At 61.8% G+C, this 15,369-nt stretch overlaps 1 protein-coding gene across 6 annotated transcripts in view; it reads right to left on the reverse strand.

Moving 5' to 3' along the window:
• TRAPPC9 (trafficking protein particle complex 9) overlaps window positions 1-15,369 on the reverse strand; it is a 500,764-nt gene that overhangs the window by 16,842 nt on the left and 468,553 nt on the right. For 3 of the 6 annotated variants that reach the window (XM_032316499.1, XM_032316500.1, XM_032316501.1), the window contains one exon: window positions 2,878-2,943. The exons of 2 other annotated variants lie outside the window; for them this stretch is intronic. In XM_032316499.1, the coding sequence (XP_032172390.1) occupies window positions 2,878-2,943 (66 nt within the window). The remainder of the gene's footprint in view (window positions 1-2,877; window positions 2,944-15,369) is intronic. One more of the 6 variants, XM_032316498.1, reaches the window with a different exon arrangement.

Below are 15,369 nucleotides of genomic sequence, written 5' to 3' on the forward strand. Positions count from 1 at the left end.
GGTACTGAGACACAGACCCTTCACCCCAAGGAGCCACCACCTCTTCTCCAGAGCTCTCATGGGATCAGCGGAAACTTCTTGGGACGGCACCTCAGCCCAGCTTCTCCCTGCACCAGGAGTGCTCCCTCCCTGTGTCCCGCAGGACCCCACGAGCCAGTCTCCACCCTGGTGCGGGACATAAGCCGAAGGTACAACTACCTTCCCTCCTGCTCTCATAAAACTAGCCTTCTGTTTCGGCTCAGAGACTTAAACCCTGGCTGGACATCCTTCCAAGCCTCTGTTACCCCATCTGTAAAATAAGCCATAGCACTAAGTGCACACAGCACCCGTGACGATCCCATGAGGTGAACCACAGGAGCTCCACCTTGCACGGCACAGTCACTGCCTGGGGTCCCGGAAAGGGCCGGCAGGGCCACCTGCTTTGGCTTTCAGGGGCCAGCAGAGCAGGGGTGATGGGATGGCCTCCGCCTGCTGCAGGGACAGCTGGGACGGGGCCGTAGTTTGGCCGAGGAGAGACAGGCACAAAGGGACGGTGAGCGCGTGTCAGCTGGCCCACGTGCACCCTGCTTCCCCGGCTGGCCCGGGGCTGGGGGACCGGCCTTCTGAGCTAGACGAGTCCCGGGCCCTGGAGGACACAGAGCACAGGCTTCAAGGGGCTGGCAGGCAGCTCCGAGTATCAGGCCAAGGTGGCCCGGGTGGCCTGTGCTCCTTGGGGCTGAGAGTCCTGAGAACTGCCCGGCGACGGCTCTGGCGGCACCTGTGTGGCACCATCAGGGTGGGGGAGGGGCTCAGTCCAGGTCCTCGTCCACTTCTGGGGCCACTGGCCAGGCTGTGGCCGGTCAGTGAGACGGAAACAGGGCAGAGGCACCCATGACCCCTTAGCTATGCTCCCCTTAATCCTATGTTTCCCAAAATGGGCCCAGAGCCACCTGCCTCCAACTGTGTTGGGACAGGGAATGGTGACATTGAACTTCACTCCTGGCCCCCCAGCCCGAGGGGAGGCCCTAGGCTATCCCGTCTGCCACTCTCTGTGGTCCTGGGCCACAGGAGGCAGGGGCGGGGGAGACCCAGCCCCGTTGCTCCCCCTGGCCCTTCCCACATGGCTCCCCAAGGCCCCGGGGGGCACCCGGCGGGCAGGGAGGCGTCCAGACAGGCCGCTGTGCTCACGTCCGCCATCATGCTCCTGCTCAGCGCCAGGCAGGGCCTGTTTTTATCAGGAAGTTTCTTGGGTTACGGGCCCCTGATGGGCCCCCAGAGGTTGACTGCATAGTGGCAGGGAGGACAAGGCCGGTCTGCCCAGGAGTTTCGTGGGCAGAGGTGCGGCCCGGAACCCCCCACACTATGGAGGACGCCCAGAATGGGCTGTCTAGGAGGTGACACAAACCAGCCTTCCTAGGGGCTGCCATCTGCCCAGGGCCACTTAGCCTTCCCTAACGAGGCTTAGGAGACAGGCGGCTGTTTGCAGACACAGTCTGTTCCTTGGGGAGCTGGGACTTGGGGTGGGGGGCTCTTAACCTGACAACCAGGAGATTTTATTAGGGCTCCAAGCTCCTGTTGGTCTCCTCGGGCAGTCACAGGGTACCCCATCCCACCCCTGGGGGCTGCCGATAGCTCCCAGTCTCCCTGGGTCATCTCTGGTCCGGGTGCCAGCGGGGGACCCTCAGTGGGCTCTGGTTGAGCCCCAGCAGCAGGCCCCGCCCCCATGCATGTCCTGGGCCTGGGGTCCACCCAGCGTGCCTGGGAGCCGTCCCCCTGCCGAGCACAGACTATGTTCTCATGCCCCGGCACAAGGAGGCAGACCCACTGCAAAGGCAGATGGGGGAGGGGCAGAGCCTGCACCTGCCTGGCCAGGGGTCGGCCCAGCCGTCATCCCATGGAACCTGCCTGCCTGAGTGTCTGATAGCCAGCAGGCTGCCCCTGAAGACACTCCTTCACAGGGCTCCAGGTGCCCACCTAAGGGCCCCTGCGAGCTCTGAGATGCCCACTGTAAACAGGGCAAAAGTGGCTGTGGCCCCCCCCTTACTCCTGAAAGCTGGGGGGCCCTGCAGTGGGTAAATCCCACACCCTACACCCCACAGCCTGGGACAAGGAGGCCCTTGTGCTCTTCAACTACCATGTGAGACACCCCAGCTGGACACCAGGTGTTGGGGACATGGAGCCCCTGGGCCCGGGTGCTTTACACAGGGTGGGCGCCAGTAATGTGACAACTGCCCTGGGGAGCTCAGCAGGGCCCGGAGGTCCCGGGGTGACTTCATGGACCATACGTGCTAGTTCTGGTACTCTCTTGTCCTGAACGGTAGTGCAGGGCTTCTGCTGTTGGCCCGTGAGGGCTGGGCACGGGGCAAGAGCCCCCCACATGCACCCCAGTCCTGCAGCAGCTGCGGAGGGCCGGGAAGGCCGACGGCTGGGGGCCCGACAGCAGGGGCCGGGGCAGTTCAGGGACACTGTCTTCACTCGGCTCACAGCCCACGCCTGGGGCATCTCTGTAACCTCTGACAGTCCCGCTTTGCCTGCCGCCCCCAATCGCAGCACAGGCTCCTCCTCTGGGTGGTGGGACCTGGCCTGTAGCTCCCTCCCACGGGCTTGGAGGGTGACAGGGTGGCCATGCCCATGGAGAACCCCTCCCCCGGGCTGCGAGCTGCCACAGCCCCTCACCTCCCAGGCCTGGCCCCGACCCCAAGTCTCTTCCAAGTCCCATGCTCGCTCTGCCCCAGCCCACACAGCCAGCCGTCTCCCCAGCAGCCCACGCGGGGGCCCAGCGGACCCTGCCTTTCACTCCCGCCTCCACCGCAGCTCAAGAAAGGCCCAGTGACACCTCCACGCCCCCCTTTCCGCGTCCCCTCCATCCACTCTGCCAGCCCCACCAGCTCCACCTACCTGGCCTCCTGGCTGCTATTCTCATTCTCCACAGAGCGGCACAAGTCATGTTGCATAACTCCCCTGCTGAAAAACCACCAGTGGTTCTCTAGTTCACTTAGAATAAAAACCCACACACTGTAGCAGCCGCCCCAGGACCCTCTGGAGCCTGGCTCCTGCCCACCCCCATCATCCCCGCAGCCCACAGGGCCTCCTTCTGTTCCTCAAAGACACCATGCTCGCCGCCACCTCAGGGCCTTTGCACGTGCTGCTGCGCCTGGAACACTGCTCCAGATCGGCATGTGATTGTACCTGGCCCATCATTGGGCTCCCAACTCAAGGTCTGCCCCCGGAGAGATCCTTCCTGGACCCCACTGGCCCTCAGTTACAGGCCCTGTTTCGTATCTTAGCAGCGCCGCACTGAGTGAACAGTCTTCGTGTGTGGGTCTCTGTGGACCATCTGTCTCCTAGCAGAAGTCAGGAGAGGACGGAACAGACTCTCCCTCACAGCCGCAGAAAGAACCAGCCCTGCCAACACCTTGGTCTCGGGCTTCTGGCCACCAGGCCTGGGAGACCAGAAAGTTCCGTTGTCTGGGCCACTCAGCTTGGACCTTGTTGGGGTGGCCTCGGGGGAGGAGCAAGGTGGCCCCCACCCACTGTGGAGAGGGCTTACAAGGGGAGTACGAGGAGCAGGGGGTGCTGGTTATCACAGGGCATGGCAAATGCCCCAGAAACACAGTGGCTCAAACAGCCATTGGATTTGGCTTGTGGTTCTGAGTTAAGGTCAGGGGTTGAGGGAAGGCTCGGCAGGACCGTCCGTCTGCTCTGACCCGTGTGATGTCCACGGGGCCCTCGCTCCTTCCTGCCCCATCCCGGAGGCCTGCGTGGCCCCACATGGCACTGTGGTCTCGGTGTGGTCACACAGCGTACGTGCTGCTGACGTCTGAGGGGCGGTGAGGGAGCCGCCAGGCCAGTGGAAGGTTTTGGGACCCTCTGCCATAATCTGGGGGGTCAAAGCAGCCACGGGGCCTCCCCTGATCCAACCAGGTGCCGAAAGAGGCCCATCCTGTTGATGGGGGAACACACGGCCGCACCGGGAAACCACTGTAGTCGCGTCCAAAGAAAACACCATCTGCCCCAGGGGGACAGTTCTGCAGGCAGAGCTGCGGGTTCCTGGCGTCCACCCGTAGTAAGGACTCACTCCGACACAACGAACCCCATGGCTGGGACCCTGGTGGGCTGGGGGAGCAGCCTGGGGCACGGGCCGTGGGACGCACAAACGTGGGCCGAGGAGGCCATTTCCGGCTCGGGGAAGCCTGCGGAGGAGCAGACGCCGGCAGCCTGCAGGCGGGCCGTGGAGGTCAGAATCAGCCTTCCTGCTCTTCCTGCTCTGGCGGATCGGCCCCTCCTGGCCACTGCTGACAAGCAGCACGCACCTCTTCTGGCCAAGGCCACGGCCTCGGCGAGACTGAAACCACTGCTTTCTGGGCCTGCTTTTAGCAGGAAAGTGACTACAGTCCCAGGGCAGGGCACCAGGCTCCTGGCCCGGGGGGTTGGCAGCCCCGGCCTTTGCTGTTACAGGCGGGGAGCGATGCAGGCCAGCCGGGCCCACCCACACCGTCTGTGGGGCTCGGGCAGGAGCACCAGCGGAGACCCGCCTACGCGGCGTCCACACGTTCCCAAGCTGGACGTGGAGCTAACAAACCCGACGTCGGGTTCGTTTTGTCCCTCCTCCTAACTTGACAATGACAGCTTCAAAAGGACCGGGAGGGCCGAGTTCCAATCCCTCTAGAATCTTTGGGCCCCCAGGGTTCGGGGCAGGAGAGAGAGGACTCAGGGCGCTCCGGCCCGGCCGGCTCGGCCCTTCCTCCTCTCTCACACTCCGGTCTGCCGCACCTTCGACGATCTCGAGGCTGGAGACGTCCCCTCTGACGGCAGGCCACGTGACGGGCCCTGCGCGTGCCAGCCCCTCGGGCATGTGGCGTCGACACGACGCACTCCCACCCCTGTCTGCTCGCCGGGCTGCGGGGCCCCCACAGGAGCGGCCCCTGACTGTCAGCCTGAACTCAGGGCCACACGCCCACTCGCTCTCCAAAGCCGGGGCCCTCACCCCGTGCTGGGGCTCCAGCGCCCCCTGCTCTCCTCTCCCCGGCGGCCCACGGTGCACGTTCCCCGCCTGTGCTCGGTTCCCCCCACACCTCCCTCCCCTGCACGCTCCACACTGGGACAGCGGCCTCTACAGGGCAGGGACACTCCCTCTTGGCCCCCTGAGCAAGGGCCCTGCTACACCTGGGCAGAGGCCAGGGAGCCCTGGCTCCCAACAGACGGACTCACGAGCAAGAAGCGCCTGTGTGGGGCTCCCCCCGCACTCGGGGCACCAAGCAGAGGGCTGTGGCATCGGGGGACCCAGGGGAGTGGTGTGTCGTGCGCATCTGAGAAGCCAGCATGTGGATCGGACTGCTGGGAACAGTTCGTTCTCCTAAATCATTCGGCCCTCTCCACCTCTTCTGAGCAGCCTGGGCTTGCTCAGCAAAGGGGTGCAGGCCCGGGAACAGGGGCCCCCGGGTCACCACTCTCAGCGATGAGATTTAGGCCTCCATCGTAGCCCTGAGCTGCACTCTGTCCCCCAGGGAGCGGGAATCAGAACCCCAGCTCGGAGGCTCCTGGGGTTATGGGGTGGGGCAAGGCGGCGGCCAGGGCCCTGTGGGCACAGCAGGCCCCAGCTGGAGAGAGGCGGAGGCTCCGACACGGCCCGTCCCGGCTCGCACCTCCCCTCCGAGCCCCGAGTCCACGCGGGCCGTCCCGGCTCGCACCTCCCCTCCGAGCCCCGAGTCCACGCGGGCCGTCCCGGCTCGCACCTCCCCTCCGAGCCCCGAGTCCACGCGGGCCGTCCCGGCTCGCACCTCCCCTCCGAGCCCCGAGTCCACGCGGGCCGTCCCGGCTCACGGCTTCCCAAAAGTGGAGATGGGTCCCTCTAACGGGACCGGCTCACAGCTTTGTTCGTGCTACGAGGGAGCAGGGAAAGACCCGTATTGACCGAGGACCTTAACAGCATGAGGTACTGCGTGCACCAGGCGTGTTTCAAGCAACTCGGTTTTGTCTTCTTAGTAACCCTGTAAGCTGGGCTTTCGGGAGAAGAAGACCCGCTCAGGTGGGTTCAGTGACTTGATCAAAGCCCTGCGGGGACCCGGGGTCAGGACACACCCGGTCTGACGACAGAGCTTGCGATCGTTTGCCACGGCCACGCTACGGCGGGTCTTTGGAGAGAGTGGGCCACAAACCCGTGGATTCATCTGGGAGAACAGATCCTTACCGAAATGCCTTTCCTGAGTCACGGGAACTCCAAGACTCCGAAAATCCAACGGAACCTCTGGCTTGTCTTCCCAGCCAGCCGGCCCTCTCATCTGTCCGTCCGTCCATCTGTCCGTCCCTCTCCCTGCAAACCCTTTCACGGGCATCCACCAAGTACTGGCACTGGCTCCCCGCTGGGAACCCAGTGAGGTCCCTGACTTCCGGGGTCACCCGTGGGAGAGGTAAGAGAGGAAACCAGCAAGTAGCCCCCCACCACACGCGCACACGTCTCTACATTCATCAGTGACGGAGAGATGCAAGGCTGTCCGTGACGGTCTCTGTAAGGACGTGACATTGACGCCGAGCCTGGAAGGAGCTAGACACGCAGATACCTGTGGGAACGCATGTCAGGCCGAGGCCGAGCGGGTGGGAAGGCCTGAGCACACAGCGAGCCTAGGCAGAGACGAGACCAGGGCACGGGGGGCTGAGTCGGGGAGGGCCTCTACAGTATGAGATGTGCACAGCTTTCCACCAAGTGCAACGGAAGCCCCCGGGGGGCTTGTAGCAGAGATGTGGGAGCTGATGGGCTCCCTGGGCCTGCCGCCAGCAGGGCAGAGTGACGGGGGCAGTGGGGGGGTGCTCAGCCAGGTGAATGGGGGGTATGGTAAGAAGTGGTCAGGGGCAGCGTGCTCAGGGGGTGAGTGAGGGGCCTGGAGGGGGAACGGCCAACAACGGGGATTTGGGAGCCCGGGGGCCACAGAGTCTGTCTTGCCTCGTGGCGCTGAGGTGCCCGTTAGCTGTCCGAGCAGGCAGGGGTTGTGTGGGGGAGTGGCAGGCAGACACACGCCGCAGCACTGAGAAATCTGACAGCACCACCTAAGCGAGTGCCAGACACGAGGGCACCCATGGTGTGACCCCTTCCTGTGGACGCAAGATGTCCAGACTGGTCGTGGAGACAAGAAGTGGGTGTGAGCCGGCCAGGGCTACTGGGAGGACGGGGGAGTGATGGCCCACCGTCTACTGCTCCTGCTCGGGACTACAAAAATGCTCCCAAATGAGATGGCGCCGACAGGGGCACAGTTGCATGCAGATTCTGAAGCCACCGAATTACACACGCTCCAGGGTAAACTGTGCGGACTTCCGGGCCCAGTGGGGACGGAGGGAAGCTTCGGCACAGGAGAGAAGCCCTGGGGCTCGGTGAGCGGCAGAGATGTGGGCATCCGCGCACCCGGCGTGGTGAGAGCAAGGGCAGGCCCGCAGGGCGCTGCGTCCCGGGGGGCCAGTGAGGGAGGCTCCCTGAAGGAAGGGAGATCAGCAGGACCGCGGGTGGCGGCCTGAGACGCCGAGAAGGCAGCGCTGGAGCCGTCCAGACAACGGGCGGTAAAGGGGGCGGGAACTGGGGGGGGCGGTTCCCAGAGGAGGGCAGGGTCACAGGAGGCCCTGGCAGCTCTGCGGAGGGGCATGAGCCGCTGATGGAGGGAGCCCAGGAGGACTGCGGAGCTGGACGTGGGAGCAGAGCCACACCACAGCCCAGGACACCATGCAGAGGTGGGTCCCAGACAGTGGCCAGAGCATCGGCTGGTTTCATTTGCTCCCTCCCCGCCCCGGTCAGTTCATCTTCTCCGTCCCGTGGCTCCTTGCTCACAGACCTTGCTCAGAAGCGGCCCCACCAGAAGGACCTGGGCGTATGTGGCCCTGTTTGGGAGCAGGAAGAAGGGGAGCCCAAGCTTCGAGCCCGCCTCCACAGGGTCCCGCCCAGAGGACGCACAGCCACGTGCTCCTGCCCCGGTCTGCACTCCCCCGAGCAGACGGCCACTTCCGTCTAAGCTTTGGGATGTGCTGATGCCCCAGAAGGTGAAGAGTCAGGATTTCAAAGGAGGCGCTGGGCCCAGGCAGAAGAAGAGTCAGTCTAAGAATGGAAAACGAGGGAGCGCTCATGATCCGCTCATGGGTCCGGACCGTGCCCTGTGCGGGAGGCAGAGGCTCGGGGGCAGATGGCCCCGAGCAGGCAGAGATCTGGGCTCCCGGCAAGCCCCAGTGGTGGCCGGAATGGGTATGAGAGACATGTGGTCTGGGAATGCAGATCTGGGAATGCAGAGCCTACACCAATCTGCGTCTTGGTCACACGGACAACGCTTCTCCCGCAGCCGAACTCCACACACGGAAACGAACAGCCCAGCCAACCACACCGACCACTCTGTGTCCCTGTGCTGCTCCCTGCTGGGGACCTTTGCTGGGGCCAGGGGGTGGCCCCTGGGCCCAGGCTGCTTCACTGGGCTTCTCCACGCTGGACCCGGAGCTCAGAAACTGCCTGTGGCCCCTTTTAAGGACACAGATCCAGTCTGGAGAGCTTTATCCCCAGAAGGGTTACAGGCACAAAAATAATCACCGAGCAATTTTCATAGACAAAACATCTAACACAAAAAGCAATTCAACAGCTTTCTCACTAGTCCTCAGGGAACCTGTCAAATCCCTTTAGCCCCAACACAGACAAACAGAGACGGAAAGTAAGTTTCAAAGACTGGGCGCTGCCTCAGGCTCTGGCAGCCCTCGCAGGACGTGTGTCTCCGGTGGAACCCTGCTCAGACACGGCCCAACCTGGTCATCCTGAGGTCCCCACTCCAGCTTACTGGGTGGCCCACAGGCCCCGTGGTCCCAGGTTGGGCCAGGCCTCCTCCCCAGCCCATGCTCTGTATCCCCGCCCCAGTGTGAGTTCCTGCAGAGGTTCACACGCATTCTCCAAACGCAAGTTGTAATCCATTGATAAACCTTCCTTCTGCAAACACGTATTGATCTCTGCACCAGGGTCTCTAGAACCTGATAATCGTTCAAATCAGGGCTCTGACGCTTACCACCAATGGGATCTTGGACAGGACACACCACTTTGGGACATTTCCATTTCCTTATCTGTGACATTCCTAACCAGCAACAGGTAGGGACACAACAGGCCACCAGTGGGGTTTGCTTTTAGGGTCCCAATCCCAGGGCTATACCCACAGGAGGGAGGACACGAGTGGGTCACAGGCTTTAGGCTCTGCATTCAACAGCCCCACTCTGGCCTGGCTTCTCCTTAAAGACCCTTTTTCAGGGGCAAAGCTAAGCAGATGGCACATCTCTGGGGAGCATCCTGTTCTCCAGAGGGAACTGCCTGCTGCTTCCACACTTCTGCTGTAACTGTATCCATCACACATTCTGTGCATCTGTGAGCCCCAGGCCCAGCCTTGCACAGCCCTGGTCAAGAACTGCTGCACCATACCTGCCACCATCGCTCCCCTTGGCGATAACCACAGCCATGGCTGCCAGCCTCTGCTGACCCCAGGGCCTTTGTATGTGCCACCTGACTTAATTCCCACGATAGCCAATGAGACAGGAATAGCCCCTCCTCACACTATAGACATGAAGACAGCCCCCCAAAGAAGCCAAGGGATCATACCACATGGCTGGGCCAGCTCTGATGCCCAAGTCCTGCTCCCCCAGCTCTGGCCAACTGTTCTGGTTTGGGGCTGAGTTGAGCATGACACAAGGAGAAAATGCAAAGTGCTGTGAGAGGAGAGTCAAATTTCCCTTCTCACACAGCAAGGTCACTGCCGGGTTGGCTAGGAAGGGCCCTGTTCTCACTGGGGGCCCTTGAGGGCTGGGTGACACAGGCCCCCATAGGGAAGTCAGGCAGGTGTGGGCAGGGAGGGGGAGAAGCATCCAGATGGAGGACACTGAGGGGCCCAGTGCAGAGAAGGGAAGGTGGGTGTGAGCCACAGCAGGCAGCTTTCCCACTGGGTCCAGATCTGCTGGGGCCAGAGGGACAGCAGATGTGATGGCCCACGGTCCCAGGAGAAACCCCAACGGCCCAATGCCACTCCTGGCCAGGAATCCACAATGCAATGACTACTGGCCAGTCCTGCCGGTCTCCAAGGCGCAGGTGTGGCCCACAGCCCGAGTACTAACTCACTCGGGATCCAAACGGGAAGTGATCGTTCATCACGCCAAACGGCCCAGATGCGCACAGGTGAGCCCACTCTCACACGGGCCCGTGCACACGGGTGCAGAGGAAGAGGATCGCACGAAGCGCCCTCCTGTCCCCACCACAGGGACCCCACCAAGACAAGGGTTATCCCCTCGGTCTGGAATGAGGACACAGAAGCCGCCTGCCCATGGGCACCCACAGTGGCAAGGGGCTGAGCCTTAGAGCCGACAGCCCCTTGCTGGCGAGGCCCGACCACTCCGTGCTTTAGGAGCGGCCTGGGGCCCACAGGCGCCGCAGAGTCCTTGCTGGTAGGGTGAAGGACAGGGACTAGGCACCCATGTGGGGCCCCTTGCTCCCAGGGGCTGCTGACTCACTTGGGGAAGGTGAACATCAGCAAAGACGACGCAGCAGCCCAGGCCAGGGCCTCAGGAGGGCGCCTCCCACAGGCCCCGCACCCACCCGCCCCAGCTGTCTCCACGGCCACCCTGTCACAGCCCCCTACCCCAAGGCCCCAGGGTCACCAAGAAATTCTACACTCTGCCTGTCAGCTCCCTGCTCCAATGCACCCCGGCTGACGCCCCCCGACCCCGGCTGCCTGGAGTCCTGCTCATCTCCTGGGGACACAGGGAGTCCCCAGTGCAGCCCTATCGTGTCTCTGCAGGGCTGGGCAGGGAGGCGGGGTGGGGGCTGGCTGGGCTGCCACGTCCCCGTCCAGCCTACACCCTGCTCTCCCCACTGTGGCACCTCGCAGGGGCCCCATAAGGCAGGGGCCTCACGCCCCGGGCCGCTTCTCAACAGGGAGCCATGCTCCCAAGCGAGTGCTCACCTTCCCAGAAGCACCGCGCGGCAGGGCCCGACCAGCAGAATGCCAGGTGCGCCGAGGTCCCTCCCTCTGTCTTTCCTCGCCCTGGGCACTTTAATAGGTTTTAACTAAAATCCAAAGGCAAAGTGAGACAGTACTTAGTGCTAATTGGGATCATTAAAACCACAGTAAGGGAAGATAAAGCTCCCCGTGGCTACCAGAAGCTGTGCCTGCTCTGGGGTCATTCCTGAGGCTAAAATCCGTCCCCCTCCGATAGCCAGAAAAGCAGCACATCAGTCCGAAAGGCAGACTGCCTCTAGGGTGACCAAGGTGGTGATGGGAGGGCCCTCTCCAAAGGACAGGATTCAGGGGTCAGAGGGGCAACCCCTCCCTCTGTGCCCACGCCATGGCCCCCACGGCTTCATGGCCCCCAAGGCTTTGTGGCCCCTCATGGCTTTGTGGCCCCCAAGGCTTTGTGGCCCCCATTCTATTGCCACCAAGCCCTCCCGGGCACCTGCTGCCCGGCGCTGGGGCCCACTGCCCCGAAGGACCCTGTCCAGCCGCTCACACAAGCCGCACTATCTCCACGGGCCTCTGTGCGCGGCAGCCCCGGTGCCTGAAACCAGTCGCAAAGTGAGTCAATGCATCTTTCACCCCGTGACCCTTTGTTCAATCCCTCCTGTGTGTCAGGCACTCTTCCAGAAAAGAGACAAGTTTCTAGAAAGAAATGGAACCTCAAAGAACTACCTGCTTTCAAGAAGCCCATATTCTGATGGGGAAAGCAGAAAACCGGCCAAGTCCTGTGCCTTGTTGGCAGGGATGGGTCCCGAGAAGGGGCCCCGCTGGGGGCGGGGCGGGTGCAGGATGAGTAAACAGCAAAGCGGGCACTCGGGAGGGGTGGGGGAGGGGAAGCAGAGCAGACCTTCCGCTCCTGCCGACCACTCAGCAAGGGCAGATGCTCCCCGTGCTCCCGGGCCCTGCCTCGCCCGGGGGCAGGCACCGTGCTCCCCAGGCCAGAAGCAGCCGCCACCGGCAGGAAAGAGGCACTTGCTAACATTCCCCGAGGGAATGCGGGTGTCTCCCTGCCAACCCGAGAGCGCCTCGCTGCCGTTCACTATGGAGACGATCACGTCCCGATAAGGACAGGAAGGCTGGGCGAGGGGAGGGCACGCGTCTGGCTGACAAGTGAGGGCAGAGCTAGAACTGGCCTCAGCTGCCCAGGCCCAGCCCCAACCCCAGCACACACTTCTGGAAGTCCGGGAGCAGCAGGGCACACAGCGGGCCAGTCACAGACAGACAAGACCCAGTGCGGTTTACCTTGCGGTGACGCGCGACAAAGCGGCTCTTGGAAAGCCGTGACTCCAGGGCTCCCCAACACACCCAGAGCGGACCCTTCTCGGCAGCTACGGAGCCTGGGGCCAGACCCCCAGGGGAGCACGGGTCTCTCCTACCTGCCCCTCATGCCCCGTGTGCGTCCTGCGTGTGGCCTCCCGTCGACACAGGGAGGGACGCTGCAGGAGGCCCTCAGGGCGCCCCCAGCTCTCCAGATGAGCTCTCTTTGGCTCCTTCCTAACAAATGCAAGAGACTGGAGCACTGGTCTCTGGAGACCGAGAACCAGGCTGTGATCAGTCATTCGTTTTGTGTCTTCCTTTCCTGTAAACGTTTCCCCTTTCCACAAGCTGATAAATTCGCTTTTCCCAGAAACTGAGAAGAGGGCCTTTGGCCCAGGCCAGGCACAGAGCGTGTCTTTCAGGGCGAAAAATCACCAGCTGCTCTCCGGGAGCACCAGCAAGTTGAGGGGCTGAGGCCAGGTCCGGGAGGGAGGGCTGTGGGCCGGCGTGAGGCACGGGGTCACGCCCAGCACAGACACGGCCGCAGCCAGGTGTGAGCACCGAGTCTGGGTCTCCGCTGCCCTCTGCCGTGTGGGCTACAGGGCCCTGGGAGAGCACGCTTCTCTCTTTCCCCGGGGCCCCAAGGCGAAGCCTGCCTGACCCCAGCCAGGACCAAGTGCCCCGTCCTGACCACCATGACCACCTGTCCTTCCATCTCGGGGCCCGGGCCTGTAGCTGTGCCCACAGGGAGCACCTCTCTCTCCACTTCAGCTGCTGAAATCCGACTCTGCCTTTGGGGCCTATCGGAAGGCAGGACCCCTCGCAACCCCTGACTGCTGTGATGTCTTGAGGACAGGTGCCGGGCACAGGGGCAGCCCGGCCTGGTGGCTCACGGTGCACCTGCAGCTGGGCTGTCTCTCTCCTCTCCCTGGGCACTCCCGGAGTCATGGGTGGTCGCCTCCAGCCCAGCTCCGACCCTAGCAAAGACTAGAGCCCAGGGCTGGGCAGGCTTCACCGGCCCACACGAGTCGGAGGGAATCGGGACCCAGACACAGTACCCTACAAGGACACTGGCCCGCACACCAATGCCAGGCCCAGCCCCGCCAGACGACTGGGAGCCCAGAGTCCCCCAGCGGCTCAAGCAGAACCTGGTCCGCGAGGCCAGTGCACTAACCGGGGACGTGAGCGGCCGTGGGAGTCCTTCCGTTGTTTGTGCCTCAGCACTGACCGTCTGTCCCCTGGGCTTCAGAGAGAAGCGGCCTCCTCGGAAAGGCTGGATGGCACAGGGGTGGGACTGAGACCACGGGTTAGCACGGCTTGTCCGCGGAAAGGAGATGCTTGCAACGCACTCAAGAAGCGTGATTCCGAACCGACGGCCCGATTCCCCGCAGCACCAGGCCCTGAACGCAGCCTCCGGAGCGCCGCCTGTGAACGGGCCCCGGGCACGCCGGGAGCTCTGTCTCCATCCGTCTACCTGTGAGCATGCGCGTGTGTGTGTGTGCACATGCGTGTACACGTGGAAGGGAACACAGCTGTGTCACGGCAAGACACACACGTGTGTGGCTTCAAGAGCTCCCAAGCCAACAAATACATTTCACTTGAGAAATGACAATAAAGTTCCTTTGGGAAAACAAAAAGGATTTTGAGACCATAAAAGCAAAAGTCCTCCATGCCTCTGAATTCATATAAAATGACCGTATCATCATTTGTTCCTAAAATTGTGCCTTAACCCCTCTGTGGCTTCCGTACTCCTCGGCTCCTGTGTGACCCCGCCTGAAGCCCCCGCCGGCCACCCCAAGGCTCTCTCACTTCTCCCAACACCCCTTGATCCTTTGCCTTCCGTGACCCTGTGCCTTGACCATCTTTCAAAACTCAGTTCCATTGGCACCCTCTCTGGTACTTTCTACCTCACGGTCAAAATGAAACACACTCGTCTTTTCTATGGATTTGTTCTAGCATTCAGGAGATAGTCTTCTGGATTCCCTATCCCTGTGCTGCTCCCAGGCCGTGTCCTCCTCGGGGCAGTGCCGAGCGGGGCCTGGCAGGCGCCAGGTGCTTAGTAAATGTCTGCCACATGAAGGACGGAGGGCTTTATTTTACTGAAGTTTTCCCAGGCGAGCTCTTAAAATTCCTTGAATCTGGTTCCAAATTAGCCACATAGGAAACAGAGTGTGCCTGTTTTATTCCTAGCGTTCTCCTCCTGGCCTTGTAGGGGCTAGGAAAACATTTCCTGAATGAGCAAATAAATGAATAAATGGCTTTCTTCTTGACAATAATGCATAAGTTACTCCTCCTGGCCGTGAGACTTCTTACATAATAACGGGCACTTTGGTGGAACAAAATCACGTCACAACATCTACAGTGGAAGACTTTCACTTCCAATCAAGAAGGAGTAGAAGGACTGATTTACCCTCCTTCCGGCATAAGACAAACAGGGGCAAAACGCAGAGAACACGGCTTTCAAGAGGTTGGTCATCAGGCGGCCAAGTACAGTGACCCAAGAGATGAGAAAGAAACGAGGGGAGCCCTGGGACACCTCAGCTCGCTGCCTTGAGAGCTTTGGGGTCGTAACGCAGGCAGAAGGGCCCCCACATGTCTGTGGGTTGAGCAGACAGAGAGACCAAGAGATGAACACGGCTACAGCTCCTAAGATAGAAAACCCAAAAGACGAGAGCAAGAGGGGGAACACAGAAGATCCCCCTCATGTACTCAGCGGAGTACTAGAAAGATTCAAGGCCAGGGCGGGCAGGGGCTGCCTCAAAGGACTGGAGGGAAATGTGTCTGGGGGCACCCACAGACCCAGAACAGTGCCTGCTCCCAGCGGCAGACAAACATCGGCGTCTGTAAGGTGCTAGCCTACTTAGAAAGCTCTCTCCTTCCTAGTGGGGCATAATTAGCCCTAGACTAAACACTGCGCTGGTCCTGCCCCAAAAATCCTGAAAGCAAAAACCAAAATGATATAACTTTTCCTAAGTAATAAAACCGTGTCCTAGAATCTCAAGGATATTTATATCCAGTACGCAACAAGATCAAATTGATAATGTCTGGCATCCAGCGAAAGATCACCAGGCAAGCAAAGGTACAGAAAAACATGACTCACAATGAGGAGGGAAGAAACCACCAATCA

Source organism: Mustela erminea, chromosome 16 (genome assembly GCF_009829155.1).
Source record: "Mustela erminea isolate mMusErm1 chromosome 16, mMusErm1.Pri, whole genome shotgun sequence".
Classification (NCBI taxonomy): domain Eukaryota; kingdom Metazoa; phylum Chordata; class Mammalia; order Carnivora; family Mustelidae; genus Mustela; species Mustela erminea.